This window comes from Mustela nivalis (assembly GCF_964662115.1).
Source record: "Mustela nivalis genome assembly, chromosome: 6".
NCBI classification, from domain to species: Eukaryota; Metazoa; Chordata; class Mammalia; order Carnivora; family Mustelidae; genus Mustela; species Mustela nivalis.
The window spans coordinates 35,995,400-36,010,749 of NC_139025.1; the positions used below are offsets into that span (position 1 = coordinate 35,995,400).

General features: G+C 57.2%; 1 protein-coding gene across 10 annotated transcripts in view; it reads right to left on the reverse strand.

Moving 5' to 3' along the window:
• The window catches only part of PLEKHG3 (pleckstrin homology and RhoGEF domain containing G3), a 41,394-nt gene that overhangs the window by 1,741 nt on the left and 24,303 nt on the right, over positions 1 to 15,350 (reverse strand). For 2 of the 10 annotated variants that reach the window (XM_082734143.1, XM_082734141.1), the window contains exons 2-18: positions 14,045 to 14,431; positions 12,823 to 12,920; positions 11,598 to 11,667; positions 11,202 to 11,248; positions 10,941 to 11,091; positions 10,705 to 10,836; positions 10,324 to 10,506; positions 9,866 to 9,958; positions 9,519 to 9,605; positions 9,240 to 9,273; positions 8,824 to 8,922; positions 5,795 to 5,884; positions 5,314 to 5,352; positions 4,877 to 4,902; positions 4,117 to 4,395; positions 3,460 to 3,573; positions 367 to 1,759 (exon numbers count right to left, since the gene is read on the reverse strand). In XM_082734143.1, the coding sequence (XP_082590269.1) occupies positions 367 to 1,759; positions 3,460 to 3,573; positions 4,117 to 4,395; positions 4,877 to 4,902; positions 5,314 to 5,352; positions 5,795 to 5,884; positions 8,824 to 8,922; positions 9,240 to 9,273; positions 9,519 to 9,605; positions 9,866 to 9,958; positions 10,324 to 10,506; positions 10,705 to 10,836; positions 10,941 to 11,091; positions 11,202 to 11,248; positions 11,598 to 11,667; positions 12,823 to 12,920; positions 14,045 to 14,392 (3,283 nt within the window). In that variant the 5' untranslated portion in view covers positions 14,393 to 14,431. Of the gene's footprint in view, positions 1 to 366; positions 1,760 to 3,459; positions 3,574 to 4,029; positions 4,396 to 4,876; positions 4,903 to 5,313; positions 5,353 to 5,794; positions 5,885 to 8,823; positions 8,923 to 9,239; positions 9,274 to 9,518; positions 9,606 to 9,865; positions 9,959 to 10,323; positions 10,507 to 10,704; positions 10,837 to 10,940; positions 11,092 to 11,201; positions 11,249 to 11,597; positions 11,668 to 12,822; positions 12,921 to 14,044; positions 14,432 to 15,350 lie in introns of all 10 variants that reach the window. The other 8 variants (XM_082734142.1, XM_082734139.1, XM_082734148.1 and 5 more) reach the window with 5 other exon arrangements.

A 15,350-nucleotide genomic window follows, 5' to 3' on the forward strand; every position in this document is an offset into this window, starting at 1 on the left:
GAAAAAGGCAGGGGGTGGGCAATGGGAAGAATGAAGAAAAGCTAGTGAACAGAGTCAGGAGTCAAAGGAAAAGACAAGAACCTTTACTATCCCGGAAGAGAAGGCCTGTGGCCATGTTTCCTCCCAAGGTCCCTGCTCCACAAGTAGGGCTCGAAGAGGGCCATGAGGAGGCTCAACCAGGGCCACACGCTGGGCCTTGGGTGTTGGACTAACCGCCCGGGGTCACACAACTTGTGTGTGGAGACCAGCCCCCTCTTTGGTCATGGTTCTATGGGGCCACCTTCCCCCAGGAGCCAACCTACTCCTAAAAGGCTCTTCCACCCCAGACTTGCAGGAAGGACCCACTCCCCACCCGCGTGGTTGTACCTCTGCTGCCTGAGGGTGCTCCGGCCTCCTCCTGCAGGCAAGGAATGGTGGGAGCTGCCTTTCCCCACTGGAGAGGAGGCCTGGCTGTCACAGACTTGCTCTTGATGCGGAGGCTGTACTGGCGGGCCAGCTGGTAGACCTTGTTCTTGACTCGCTCGCTCATGGGGCCATCCATCACGTGGGAGAGCTGTACGATGCGGGGGTGCAGCGGAGTCACCAGCTCCCCCTGGACGCTGCTGCTCAGCTCCTTCACCAGCTCCTTCAGCTCCCGGGCCAGGTGGGCTGCGCTGGGCTGCTCCGTGGGGGAGGCGCTCTCAGGGGAGGCAGTGGCCGACTCCTCAGTGATGGCCCCCAGCTCGTGCTCCTCCAGGATAAAGAGGGGCTCGTGCAGGTCAAAACCATTGGCCTGGCCTTGGCCAGGCCCCTGCAGAGAGCTCTCCCTGGAAGACTCCATTCCCTCCCAGATCTTTACGATTTCCGAAGACGGCCGGAACTCAGCATCTGTGATAGGAGCTGACTCCCCAGCACTAGCCTGGCCAGCTCCTGGGAGGTCGCACAGAGCCCATGAAGGCGGCTGGGAGCCCGCCTGCCTCTTATGCCCTGGCAGAGCCATGGGCTCTGGGTCTGGCCTGGGAAGGCTGTTGAATCTGGAAACAGAGTTTCTCACCAGCCCCTTGGGGATGTAGGAGAGACTCTCCCGGCGCCGGACGCTAAAGCCTGCATCACGGTGCTCTGCACTTTCATAGTAGCTCTTGATTTTGTCCAGCAACAGCCGGTCTCGGGTGGAGAGGGTCGACGCCTTCCTCTTGCAGGAAGGCCTGTCGGGCTCTGCTGGGCAGCCTGGGCTCGGGGGCTCCAACCCATTGACCGAAAGGCCACTGTCCGTGGCCACTCCCACAGTGCTGTCCACCTCAGGGGGCGGCTGCAAGCTGAGGGCATCCGTGGTGCTGCCGGGCCGGGCCGGGCCCTTGTCGCTGCCCTCGAGGCTGAGCACACTGCTGCTGCGGCTCGCCAGCCTTGGGCTCCCGAAGCCGCTGGCCTTGCCGTCCTCCAATGCCAGGCTGCTCCGCCGAGAGAAGCTGCTGGCGAAGCGCTCGGCAATGACGCTGGCCTGGTCCAGCACAGAGGGCGGCAGGAGGCTCTCGGTGTCCGGTGTGGGTCCCATGTCCTCCTCCTCCTCACTGCTCAGAGCCTTAAGGTCCTCAGTGCTCTCAGCCACCACGAAGCCCACCATGTCACCCGGGGGTTCCAGCCCCAGCAGCTCCTGGTGGGCACCAAGCTGTGTTTCCAGGACTTCTGGAGACTCCGTGTCTGAGGGCACCTCCTCAATGCTGGGAACTTCCATGGCGACAAATACTTCCTGCTCCAGCTCAGGCTCAGGGTCTGGTTCAACCTGGGACAACAGAGCTCCTATGAGTCAAAACCCTCCCTCATGAGACCCAGAGAAAGGGACAGCATGACCTGCTCAAAGCCCAGTGAGAGGGCATGCAGTTTAGGACCAAAGGCAATGAGAATGAACACAACTCGAGAGTGGGAGAGACACGGCCTTAGGGAGAGGAACGTGCGGAGGTCCCTCAGCCATCATTCAGCTACCGGCCTTGGGTTGTTTAAAAAAAAAATAAGGCAAGGAAAATTCTGGGAACACAGATGGGGTAGAGTGGTAGCACCTCTCAGGGACAGCCTGCCTGGGAGCTATAGGGACAAAGTGGCAGCACACGGCAGAGGGTATGCCTGCTGGAGAGGCAGCTTCCTAAAGCCCTAGAGGCACACAGAGGCTATTCTGGGTTCAGACCCAGAGGGGCCAGGACGTCCTGTGTGGATGAGGGTCCAGAGGGCAACAGGACCACACATTAGAGTCCCGTCAGAGTGGGTGAAGACAGGGACTTGGCTCCTCCCAGCCAGCCTCTGGCCCCAGCCACAAAGCGGCCAATGCCCAGCAGACAGGGAAGGAAGGAAGGAAGAAGCACATGTAAGAACCTCCTCCTGACCACCTTGAAGAATCTGCACCGTGAAACCAGCCAGTACAGGTGGCTTCCCAGAGGGGCCTTGAGGAAGAAGGGCAGACACTCCACATTCAGAGGAACCAGACCCAATCCCAACTGTTCTAGTCCAGAGTCTGCAAAGCAGGACCCATGGGCAAGGCCTGCACTTCCCAACACAGCAGCTGCTGGCCACAAATGGCTTCTGAGCATCTGAAATGTGGCTAGTCCAAACTGAGAACAGCTGTAAGGGTAAAACACACACCAGACCACAAAAACACCATACACAATATAAAATGTCCTTAATAGCTTCTTCCATTGCTTACATGTTGAAATTATAGTTAACATTTAATAATTAAATAATCTGTTAACATGGCCACTAGAAAACTTAGTTATACGTGCTGCTTGCTTCCTATTATCATAGGACACCACCACCCCAGACTCCAATCCAATGTCAGGTTCCTCCGACCTGCCGGGGTTGGTAGGCCTGTCTGAGGTCAAGGCCTCCTACCCTTTTTCTTGTAAGTTTGAGAAAACAAAGGTATGGGTTCCATCCACACACAGCATGTGGCAGGAAGTAGAATGTGGGCTTCTAAATCACAGACGGGTTTGAGCTCAGCTCTGCCCCTCAGAAGCTGCCCAACACCAGGCACGTCACTCAACTTCTCTGAGCCTCTTTCTACCTGAGCTGTTGAGGAAAAGAGAAGAAATAAAACATCGGACATGGAGGACGTGGCCAGTAGATGTCAGTACCCATAGTCGGGGGGCTCGGGCGTGAGTCCACTGTCTGTCCAGCTGGCAGGAACAGAGTCATACGCCCTATACGAGGAGGCCTGGGTGAAGGGACCTAAGATCTTATTACTTCTGCTAACAGGGCCCTTGACAAACGACTGCATCTTGTCAAAAAGGGTCTTCTTTTTCTAATTCACAGGAAGGCCACCTGCTCACCTCACCACAGGCCCAGAGGCCAGACCGGCTTCCTAAAGGGGCCGAGACTGTGGGGGGATCCCTGTCCCCATGGGCCCAAAAAGCGAGTCTGGGGCCAGCAAGCCCCACCCACAGACCTGCGCTCTGGGCTCTCCTGCACGGGCCCTCCTGCCCGCCGGCCGCTCACCTCTGGCCGGGGAGAAGTGGACTCGAAGCTCATGCACTTCTCAGCACTTGTTGGAGACCGGCCGCTGGATCTTCTACAGCTCTGGGGGCCTTCGGACTCCCTGCGCCCCTTCTCCTGAGGCAAAGAGAGGGCCATTGTCAGCTCCTGGGACAACCGGGAGCTCAACCCTTCTGCAGCCCCACAAGAGCAAACCTTCTGAGCCCCAAGGGGTCTGGGCCATACTGGGAGCCAGCCTGAGACCTGAGCCTGAACCACCAGGTCTGGGGGATCCAGAACTCCCCACCGGGTGTGCAGCCTCCAAAAAGCCCAACCCGCTGGCTTCTCCCCTTCTCCGCCGCCCCCACCCCGTTAGTCATGCTCACTGGGCAGGACACTAGCTCACGCCCAGAACCAGAATAGCACATGCCAAGGGCTCACCAGGGCGTGACAGCGGGCGAGGGGTTAGGTGCTAATGGCAGGAGTGAGGGAACAGGACAGAGGGGGTGGGAGGGCAGGGGAGAGAACTCCCGGATGGGCATGCACTGGCCAGGGAACATGCAAGGAGGAGGGGAGATCAAAGAGACACCTCACCATAGCGCCCCGGGAGAAAAGTAAAGCGTTGGCCCGATAGTGCCAGCAGTGGAGGGCGGCCAGCAGCGAGCTGGCAAAGTCGGCTACCTGCTCCGCCACTGCCAGACTCTCCTCCTCCTCCTCCTCCGAGCCTGGGGGCTCCAGCCTGGCCCCCTTCTCGCTGCCTTCATGCCCTGCCAGGTCCTCCAGAGACACCTGAAAGGCCCGCTCCTCCTCCTCCTCCTCCTCCTCCTCCACCACCACCTCCTCTTCCTCCTCCTCCTCCTCCTCCTCCTGCTCCCGGGCAGCCCCTTCAGCCTCCGGCTGCACACCCTGAGCACGAGGAGGCCGCCCAAAGTCCAGGAGAGCACCGGCACTGCCTGCATGCTGTTCAGAGCGGAAGACCCCCCTCGTGACTGGCCTCCATGCAAGCCCCCTCCTCCTGCCAGCGGCTGGGGGTGTGGAGGCTTTACATGGGGAAAGCCACACCTAAACACCCAATCCCTGGTCTCCACCAGAGCAGAGGGAGGACAGGGGTGGGAGTCCTCAAGGTGGGACTCTGGGACCTGGGAAAGCTGGGTCAGACACTTCCAAGACCCAGAGAGGCCTGCCTACCCAGAGAAAGAAAATGTGGAAGATCCAGGGTGGCCAACACCAGGGTCCCATTCCAGGGAAAGGGGAGAGAAGGATCCCAGGGCAAGGGCCATGGCTTATTCATCTCTGGGACTCTTGTGACAGAGTCCAGCACACAGTAGTGGCCTGACAGGTATCTATCCACTGCACGAAGATGCAGCTGAAGGGGCCAGGGCGCTGACCTGGCAGTCCCATCCCCTCTGGCTGGCCAGTTCTCTTCACCCAGGGGCCTTACCTTCATTCCTGCTGCTCTGGCTGCACCTGCCACGGCCAGGTCCCAGCACACAGGCAAGGGGGCAGGGAGAAGAGATCGGTAAGCAGGAGAAAGAGCCTCTTTAGAGAGACAAGGAGCCCCCCAAGGAAGGCTACCCTGGGGATCCTATACCCAGAACCCACACCTGGTCTCCTGGGCTTTCAAAGGAATGACTGCCAGAGCAAAGGCCCTGGGGGAAAAGCAGCACAGGTCTGTGTCCATCAAGGACTGTCACCCAAGGACAGAGTACTAGAAGTATGCAGGAAGGTGAGCTCAGCCCCTCCCTGAGGCCCACCTCCAGGGAGGAAGAGAGGCAGGGACCCTTCCAAACTGTCCTCAATACCCAGAAGGTTACCTGTGTCACCTCCCTGCCCCGACCCTAGAGCCTGGCAGGAATGGCTGGCCACGCGCACACTCACCTTTCTCACTGAGTTGCCTGAGCAGGTGTCTGGTTGGTTCTGAGAAGGAAAGTGAATGGACAGTCAGTGCAGGCCTGGAAACAACTGTGTCTGGCCCTGGTCCCATGCTCACAACCGCACCGCCACCAGCAGCTCAAAGTCCACTCCAGCCTGGGCACCCCCTCCCTCCTACCTACCCCCACAGGGAGGCAGGGCCCGGGCCACATCCATCCAGCACCAGAGACCTGCTCCATGACTGCTACCCCCCACCCCCCCGCAGGAACAGCCCCGCCCACAATCCTTGCATTAGTGCATCTCACCCAGGGCCCCAGCTTCTAGAGCTGCAGTCCCAAGCTGCCTCCTTCAGACCGACTCGCCACATCCTTGGAGATCTGAGCTCTACCTCAAGCCCCACCTTCCCTGCAACAAGCTCATGAGCACAACAGCTACACCCAAGGCCAAGCCCCCTTGCAGCAGCCTGGCTAGAAAGCAGAGGTCGCACCCGACTTCCTACGGCCATTAAGGCCTGGCTCGACGAAGCCTCGCTGCCTGCTGGGGAGTGTGGCCCGGAGGAACGAGGGCTGACCAGGCTCTGGGAACAAAATACAAAACACACCCATTAGGCTGATGGTGTCACCAATTTGTATCCCAGACTTTTTGGAAACAGACCTGAGAGAGGTCGGTAGGAGAGGACATGTGTCCAGGGACCTCTCCACAGAGCCGTGACCTTACCCCACAAGGTTCTTGCCCAGCTGGTGTTAACTGGGAAGCCCACGGTACACTCGGAGACCAAGGAAAATCTTACAGGGGAGCGCATTGCACAAGTTTCTTCTACTGAAACGTGTGTATCCATGCACACCATCTGCACAACCTAAGTATGCTGCAAATCCGAGAGCTTTTAAAGTGAGAAACACAAAATGCCCTACTCGTCCATCTTAAAACCTGTAATCAAGACTACATAACAAGTGACAAGTAGCTAGGGCACCTGGGTGGTTCAGTCATTAAGCATCTGTCTGCCTTTGGCTCAGGTCATCCTAGCATCCTGGGATCGAACCCCACATCAGGTTCCCTGCTCCACGGAAAGACTGCTTCTCCCTCTCCTGCTTTCCCTGCTTGTACTTCCTCTCTGTCTCTCCCTCTGTCAAATAAATAAAATCCTTAAAAAAAAAAGTGACAAGCAGTGACAGCAGCACCTTAATTATCTAGAGCATACCACTCTCAGCTCTCTGGGAAGAGGAGGCCCAGAGGCAGAGCAAGGGACTCCAAGCTCTCACTGCAGGGCTTACAAGGGGCCCCGTTTCCCTCTCAGCAACTTACTGGCCTTTTTTTTTTTTTAACTTTCTTTTTAAAAATAATCATGGCGGGGGGTGCCTGGGTGGCTCGGTGGGCTAAAGCCTCTGCCTTCAGCTCAGGTTATGATCCCAGGACTGGGATCGAGCCTCTCTGCTCAGCAGGGAGCCTGCTTCCTCCTCTCTCTCTCTGCCTGCCTCTCTGCCTACTTGTGATCGCTCTGTCAAATAAATAAATAAAATCTTTTAAAAAAATAAAATAAAAAAATAATCACGGGGCACCTGGGTGGCTTAGTAGGTTGAAGCCTCTGCCTTCGGCTCAGGTCATGGTCTCAGGATCCTGGGATCGAGCCCCTCGTCAGGCTCTCTGCTCAGCAGAGAGCCTGCTTCCTCCTCTCTCTGTGCCCTCCTCTCTACTTGTGATCGCTGTCTATGAAATAAATAAATAAATAAATATAAATAATCTCTAAACCCAACACGGTGTTTGAACTCATGACCCCAAGATCAAGAGTTGCATGTTCCTCTGACTGAGCCAGTGAGGCACCCCTTGCTGGCCGGTCCTTACCCACACTTCTCACAAGTTCAATCGACTGCTTTCAAACAAGCAGGGAGAAGAGCCGCTCCAGGCAAGGACACTGTGACAGACAAGAACCAATGCTGCCAGGTAAGGGGGGATAGCTTCTGGGTAAGAAAATAGCTTCCGGGTAAGAGGGGACAGCTTCCAGGTAAGTGGGGGGGGGACACCTGCTGGGTAAGGGGGATACCACACCTCGAGTGTGCGGCCACCATGGCGACCCCCTGCTCCAAACAGCGCACATGCCCCACGGATGCTGTCACACTGGTGCCAGAAAAGGAAAAGTTCCACAGTGGTTGGCATCCTCTACCTTAAGAAGCTGCAGAGGATGAAGCATGCTTTAGAGAGACATTTGTTTCACAATGGTTAAGACTAAAGTACGAAAACAAGCAGGCAGAACCTGACTCATTCACAGGCTAAAATCTCAGTTCAGCAGAGACTGAGCTCTGAAACAACTCACTGCCTGCGCGCCATGACAGCCACGGTGTGGACGCTGATGTCATGACAGGCGGCACCGCAGTTCCTACCACCACCAGCAGCTCCTCCATGTACCAGAAGCTTCCAATGCAAAGCCACATGACAAGGTAGAGGGGAATGCTAGAAAGACAGGAAGAACATCTCAGAAGAAAGGAAAATGAAGAGGGCCAGAAACCTATAAAGTAACACCCCCAGTCAGGGGCTTTTCACACACGGTGTGATAAAATGTTTGTGACCGTCACAAATCTGCCTAGGGTTCAAGATCCACTGGGGGTAATACCAAACAAAACAAAAATTACAAAAGCTTTCCAGAGACCACTTGGCTCTATCTTCCAGAATATGACACAATCCCCAAGGTTGCTCAGGGGACTCATGGGTCACAGCCAAAGCCCAATGCACCCTGGAGATCCACACCAGGACAGTGCACCAGTCATTCTCGGATCTTCTCTCCAGGGGCCTCTGAGACACTTCTCATTCCAACTCTCACCTCATCTGTGTTCACCAGGTGCCCAGCGGAAGCTAAGTCTGTCCTGGGCCTTGGACTGAAGAGCAGAGTACAAACAGACACAGAAAACACACAGCCTTATCACCCCCAGAGCTAAGAATAAAAGCAAGGTTTTCTCCTCTTCAACAGACAATTCATTCCAATAAATCCAAGTACACAGTAGCAAGCCCAGTCATGGAAGAAAACCCAGCAGAGGAAAATGGAACTTTTCCCTGAGACCCAAAGTAAATATTTCCTGTCTGGATTTGGTGCCACTTGACGTCTAACTCATTTTTCCCCACGTCCTGCATTTGCTCTGCTCCAGAACTGGGCTGGGGATCCCCATGACATCTGAGCGTCGCTCCTGGCTGAGTCCCAGGATCCTGAGTGACAAAGGAGCCAAGTTTTGGTCCCAGGAAAGCTAAGAAAGAGCACGGAGGCCTGAGTGAACAAGCATTCCCAGGGCCCTGGAAAAGGTGGGCTGCCCAGCCCTGGTGGGCAAGAAGGGCCTGGAAAAAAGTGCCTGCTGGAGGGTAGCACAAGCACCGGGACAGGACGTGCCACATGGGCTGGGCGATCCTTCCTCCTGCCCTTTCCCAAGATGTCCATGGAGGAGAGCACCAGCCCCAAATGCTGCTGCAGACAGTCCCCCTCCTGGTCAAGAGTCCTGTGAGGAAGCCACTCTGCCCATAGCGCCCTTCCCTTACCAGACTGTCGGCGCCCCTGTCGCGCGTGGGTGGACACCTCGTCCTGGGAAGACCAGGCCTTCTTCAGGCGCTCTGGGCTGCAGCGGTACCGACTGGGATCTGCACACAAGACGGACAATCAGCCTGGGCTTGGACTCTGACCACACCTGACCACACCTTTGCTGCCTGCCCCAGCTCCAGGGGCCAGAAGATCCAGAGCTCCCTCCTCTTCCATCTTCCATTCAGAAATGGTAGGCAGTGGGAGTCCCACCGGCCAGCCAAGACTACGCCCCTGGTCTTACAGTAGACCCCTAGCCCTTGACAGAAAGAGCTTCCCCATTCTCCCTGCTCCCTGGAACAAAGTCTCAGGCAGAGCTTCCCACGGATCTAGAGATATGCCCAAGTAGGGAGAAAGCAGGCAGAAAGGGTACACTTACAGTAGGAATCCATTTCCAAGATGGCTTCCTTGGCCTAGAAGGAAAGGAAACACACCCAGTTACTACGTTCTACATTCATGCCTCTCTTGGCCCACCGACTTGCTCTTGCTGCACTGGGACACCCCCCAGGGCTGTGCCGAAGCCCACGGTGCCCCCTGCACTGACCCCCGGAGTCCAGTGAAGCCAACATCCTCCAGGGATGAGGCACTAGTGGAACCCTGGAGCTGGCTGACTCTCCCTGCACCCCATCAAGGGGTAGGTGGGGCACCGGGAACTCACCTTCTGCGGGATTGTGGTGTGGTGGTTCTCCAGGATGAGCCTCTTGATGTGGTGAGTCCAGCTCCGTTTCTCCTCTGCTGTTTTGGCCTGAAAAGACCCAAGGGAGAGGGAGCCAGGGTTACGACCACAAGCCTGAAGCCATCTGCCATGGGCCAGGCTTCCGTCGGAGGTGCCGAGGCAGAAAGACGGCCTGTGCTGGGACCTTGAGGTTACCTGGACTCTTCCACAAAAACCCAAGAGATGCCCAAAGGCCACCTTACAGAGGGAGACCAGGAGTCCCCACACATCTACGTGAGCCGCGGTGGCAGGTGTGTCCCCAGCCCGAGCCCCCCTGGCCCGGCCCTCACCTGGATGTTGTATTGCTGCTTGCTGTGCTTGTAGTGGGTGACAGTGAAGCACAGGGAGTCTCTGGTGCTTTCGATCAGCATCAGGGAAGAGCACTGGGGCAGAGGGAGAGCACAGTCAAGCACAGGAAGTGGCGGGGGCTGACCTGGGGTCCCAGCCCCTTGAGACCACCCAGGCAGGTAGGGAGAGTAATCTCAGAAGGACTAGGCTGCATCCACCCAACCCAGGGCCCAGGCGGGGGTCAAGAAACAGAGCCTGCGGGCGTCTGACAAAGACTCGGACATTAAAGCCCGAGACTCTTGATCCCAGGGGTATAAGTCTGAACCTCATATTGGGAGGAGAGATTACTTAAAAATAAAATCTTCTTTTTAAAAAAGTAAAGAATGGAGCCTAGCCCACTACAAGGGGGCTAAAGGATAAGAGGGCCAAGGGACAGAGGCCGTGAGAGCAGCCTGGTTACCGGGATATGACCCTTGTAGACAAAGTGATCGCCGCGCTTCTTGGTGATGAGCAGCGCTTTGTCGAAGAGGAAGAAGGTCCTCTCGTTGCGCACGCGGTGCACGCGGAACGTGCCCTCCAGGACGAGCTCCCCGTAGATGGTCAGGTCTGGCCCCTTCCAGTTGATGAGCAGCGACTGGATCTCCTACAGCAGAGAAGCCCCGACCCCCAGAGTCAGGCTGCTCATGACCCTCCGGGGGCAACATGGAGCCCCAGAAACTCCTACAGACACAGCCACTGGGCACACACAGCCACAGGCGCCCCCCGCTTCCCACCAAGCCAGGAAGCCCACCCTCGGCATCCCCCAGCCTGCCAGTCCCTCTGGCGACCAGCCCCAGAGCACCTGGAGCCGGACTGCGTGCTCGTGCCTTCTCTTCATGTCATTGATGTACCAAGCCACGCAGGTCATGGTGTCGATGGCGTCCTCCACCACCTCGAAGCCATCCTCTTCTTCATCAAAATGTTTGGCGATTTCCTGCACGGAAGACAGGCACATAGGCAGCCCAGGCTCAGGCCTGCATCCCCCCGACCCCACGGACCCCCCACCCACCCCCACAGCGTGAAGACCGGCGGGGCTACCTGCAGCAGCAGGTGGTACTTGAGGATGCGCTGCACGGGCTTCAGCAAGTAGGAGCCCAGGGGCAGAGAGTGCTGGAGGAGCTCCTGCCGCTCCCGGAAGAACTTGGCCTGCTGCTTGTCCCGCATGCACTCGGTCAGGGCGGCCACTGAGCTGGGAGTGCAGGGGAAGAGGCTGTCACCACCTGGGAAGGCCTGCATGGGGATGTGGGGTGCTCCAGGCCCACAGAATAACTCCGCCTCCCCTCCACCCCAATTACTCACTTGGGATAGTTGTTGCAATACTGCGTGTAGATATCAAACTCTTGACTCTAAGAGGAGACCAAAGATGGTGATTTCTGGGAGCCTCCCATTTGACTCTAAACCTGGGTATAGCAAAGACATGGCCCTGACCCCCTCCCCACCTCCGTGAACACACTCTGCCCCCATTCCCTGAACACCTGCAGACCCATCCTGGGACCCATCTGTCTGGGCCACCTCATTCATCTAGCAGCCGCTGGCTCTAGGCCAGAATGCCCTTCCCATTTGAGGCAGGGCACCTTGCACTTCCCCTGGACAGAGGCCTCCAGGACTCACACACCCTCTTAAGCTGGGCACTGTTGTGTCTCGGAGCCCCCAGCAAGGCAGGACAAGAGGCAAGGACCCAGCAGCCCCTCTCACCCTTTCCACAAAGCAGCTGGCCACAGCCACAGGGTCACTGTTGCAGCTGTCCAGGTCTCGGAGTAGCTGGCTGGAGGACAGGAGAGTGCTCATCAGACCCCAGACGGCACACCGCCTCCACTGCTTCCCACATGCCCCTCCCCGGCCTCCCGGTGCCCAGATACACAGCCAGCCCCTGGTGTCATGCCAAAGAGTCGGGGCGTCCATCCTCAGAGTGAGCCCCACCCAGGCCAGCAACCACACAAAGTACCAGGCACTGCCGCAAAGGTGGGGAGCAAAGGACCCCCACATGCTCAGCAAGCAAGAAAAAGAGAGGGGACACCAGTACCCACCTCGGGAGGGGAGACAGCTCCTCTGCAGGCAGAAGGAGTCAAACACACAAAAGCAGAGATTAAAGGGAGAATGAGAGAGAGGGAAGACTCCCAAAGTAGCCAAAGGCTCCCAGTTCAAAAGGATGCAGAAAAGAGAGAGAAAGAGGGTGAGTCCCAGTACCCCTAGAACTTAGATGGGGCACTAGGGGAAACCCTAAACACACGGTTCCCCTGATGCCTCCCCGTCGACCTACCACTGGCCAGCCCAAGTCACCCCGCGCCTGCCCTCCCAGACTCTGCAGCCAGGCCAGCAGGTAGCCCCTCTGGCCCCCATTAAAGGGCCCAGGGTAAGGTTCCTTCTGTCTATTGATACTGTCCCCTCAGCCACTGCCCCTCCCAACCAGGGTCCCTTCCCTGGGGAATCTATGGGTCCAGGCAACACACGCTGAGCCTCGAGGAAGCGCTGTGCCCTGAAGCAGGCCCTCACCGGGCCACGCTCAGCCTCCCCCATCACATTCTGTCTGGCCTATCATTCTCCTAATGGGTCAGATCACCCTCAGGGAGACCTGACTTTCCATGGGGTCAGCAGGAAGGTGAGGAAGAAATGAAGAGATGTGCAAGTGGGGGTAAAGATGCGAGACACAGAGGGGCCACAAAGGTAGAGGGAAGAGCATCATCACGTGCCAGAGGCCAGCAGTTCCCTAAGGGGGCACATGTCCCACACACCCTCTACCACAGGGAGCTAACTAACCCCCTGTACAGGGAGGGACCACCATCACGCACCCCAACGATCAGGCTCCAGGCCCCCATGTCACAGCCCAGGAGACTACAGACATCCAGGGCTCCTCCTCGGGCCTCCAGGCCCACATGGGCCCCACAGACAGAACATCCTGTGTGTTAGGCCCATTCCATACCTGTTCAGTGCATAAATGTTTTCTATGTTCCCAAAGAGGGCACTAACTTGTTCCGGTTTCAGCAGCCCAGGTGTGTCGATGATCTTCAAGAGGTAGTCCTGTGTGGAGGGAGGCATCAGAACCCAGCCCACCCCGGCACAGTCCTGTCCTCCCCAGCCACACCTAGTTCTGTCCTCCACTGACACAGCTGAGACTTCACAGACACTGCCCATTATACTGGGCTGGACAGCTCTCCCTCCAAAATCAATATCCATTCGGAACCTCAGAAGGTCACCTGATTTGGAAATAGGGTCTCTGCAGATATAATCAGTCAAGGATCTCAGGACTAGAGAATACTGGATTTAGGGTGCGCCCCCTCAATGCTATGACAGGTGTCCTTATAAGAAGAAAGGACACAGATGACACGGAGAAGGCAGCAATGGGAAGATGGAGGCAGAGGTCAGGACAGAACATCTACAGGCCAAGGAAATCCAAGTATTGGCAGCAACCACCTGGTAGAAGCCAGGAGAGAGGCATGGAATGCATTCTCCCCTCAGACCTTCCAGAAGGACCCAATCCTGCCAACATCTTGATTTCCAACTTCTGGCTTCCTAAACCAACACAGAAGAAACCTCTGCGTTTTAGCCCCGAGCTTGTGCTAATTTGTTACAGTAGAAACAAACACACCTCTCTCACCAAGACCAGAGGGCTTCCTCAGCGGCAGCCACCCAGGCACCTACCTGCCCAGGCCCCACAGGGTGAAGCACATTGTGCTGGCCCCACAAGGCCGGTGCATCTTCATCTCACAGAGGAACCCGAGGCTCAGGCCTCACACAAGTGCCTGAGACCACACAGCCAGGAAACAGCAGGGCAGGGATCCGGGCACAGATGGGCAACATCCGGGCCAGTTTCCTCCCTGGGTTCCATGTCTGTGAGCACAGCGGTCCCTGCCCCTCCCCACCAACCGAGGGTCTGCAGGAGGTCCTAGCCCCAGCTCCTCATCGGACCCAAAGTCGCGAAGCAGCAAAAGCAGTCTGAGGTTACCCCCTACCCGCTGCCCTGGAGCAGGGACATGAGGCCTCCCCACTGCTCCAAGGGAAGGCAGCTTCTTCTGACACGGCTGTCAGGGAGAACTCTCCCTCCAGGGGTGGAAGCGGCCTCCCAAGAGAAATGGGCCACCCAGAGCAGAAGGCCAGCCCCACGGCAGCCTCGGAACCGCAGCCATAGACATGAAGGGCCTCACCTCCACAATGCTGCGCAGGTCCTGCACGTACATCCGCTCCGTCTCCACGATCTCCCGCACCACGCGGCCCAGGTAGCTGAGCTTGTGCACCGGGGCTGCTGGGGACCATCCGCCGAACGGGGACAGCGGCCCCCTCCCGCTCAGCCAGCCGCTGGAGCTAGTGTTGCCGTTGGGGGGATGCCGGCCACGTGGGGAGCCTGCCCCATTCTCGGCCGACGCCCCGGAACCACTGGGCTCCTCCATGGCCCCACGGCTGTCCCGGGAGGAGCCCGATGAGGACGTGCTCGAGGTCAGGCTCACGGGTCGCTCTTGGCTGCCATCCTGGCGGAGGGAGGCAGAGACGGGCATCCTGGCATCGCTGTCTGGCAAAGGCACTCCAGCGAGGTTCTGGGCAGAACAGACAAAGAATTCGATCTCAGAATCATCACAGAAATAGAAAGTGAAACGGTGGCTGCTGGGGGAGGAGGAATGGGGAGTTTGTATTTAACAGGTACAGAGTTTCCATTTTGCAAGATAAGAGAAGTCCTGGACGATGGTAGTGATAGCGGAGCAACGATGATTCTGAATGTACGTAATGCCACCGAACCACCATACACTTAAAAATGGTTAAAATGGAAATTTTATGTTTGTGTATTTCACCACAGTTTTAAACACAACAGCTGTGAATGTTGAGAAAGTCCCTTCCGTCAGACTCCACAAGTGTGCACAAGAATGCCCAAGTTACATCCCTTCCTGACTCCAATAGCTCTGGCATTCCCAGGAAGAAAGGGTGCCCGCATCCAAGAACAATAAAGACCTCAGAAACCCAAGCCCCAGGAGAACAGAGAGGACATCTCCACCAGAGCAGCCATCGGGGTGCCTTCGGATGAAACCCGAAGCCCAGCCCCGCTGCTCTGGCAAAGTAGTCAGCCTCTCAGAACCTACACTGGGGCCATGTCCCCCAGGATGCAGTGACCTGCCAAAGCGACGGGTCTCAACGTGGTGCCCCGCACGGGGCAAGGGCTCCATAAACCTTCGAGACAGTGATGATAACAACTGTCAAAAAGCACTTCCCAAGGGCTCACTTGTCGGGGCCTGTGCTGGGGTCACCAGCAGGGACAGCAGAAGACTTTGCTCCTAGGATCTAGGATGACACACGTGCCAGAGAGTAAAATTCTCCTCAGGATTATGCCATCTCCGGGGGCACCAGCAGCTGCACCCCGAACAGAAACCTTCTAGATACTGACAGGGGAGGCAGAGGAGAGAATCCAAAGGCTCCAGACCCCCAGCACCTGGTAAGGCCCTGACTCAGTCAAGCTTCCTACAC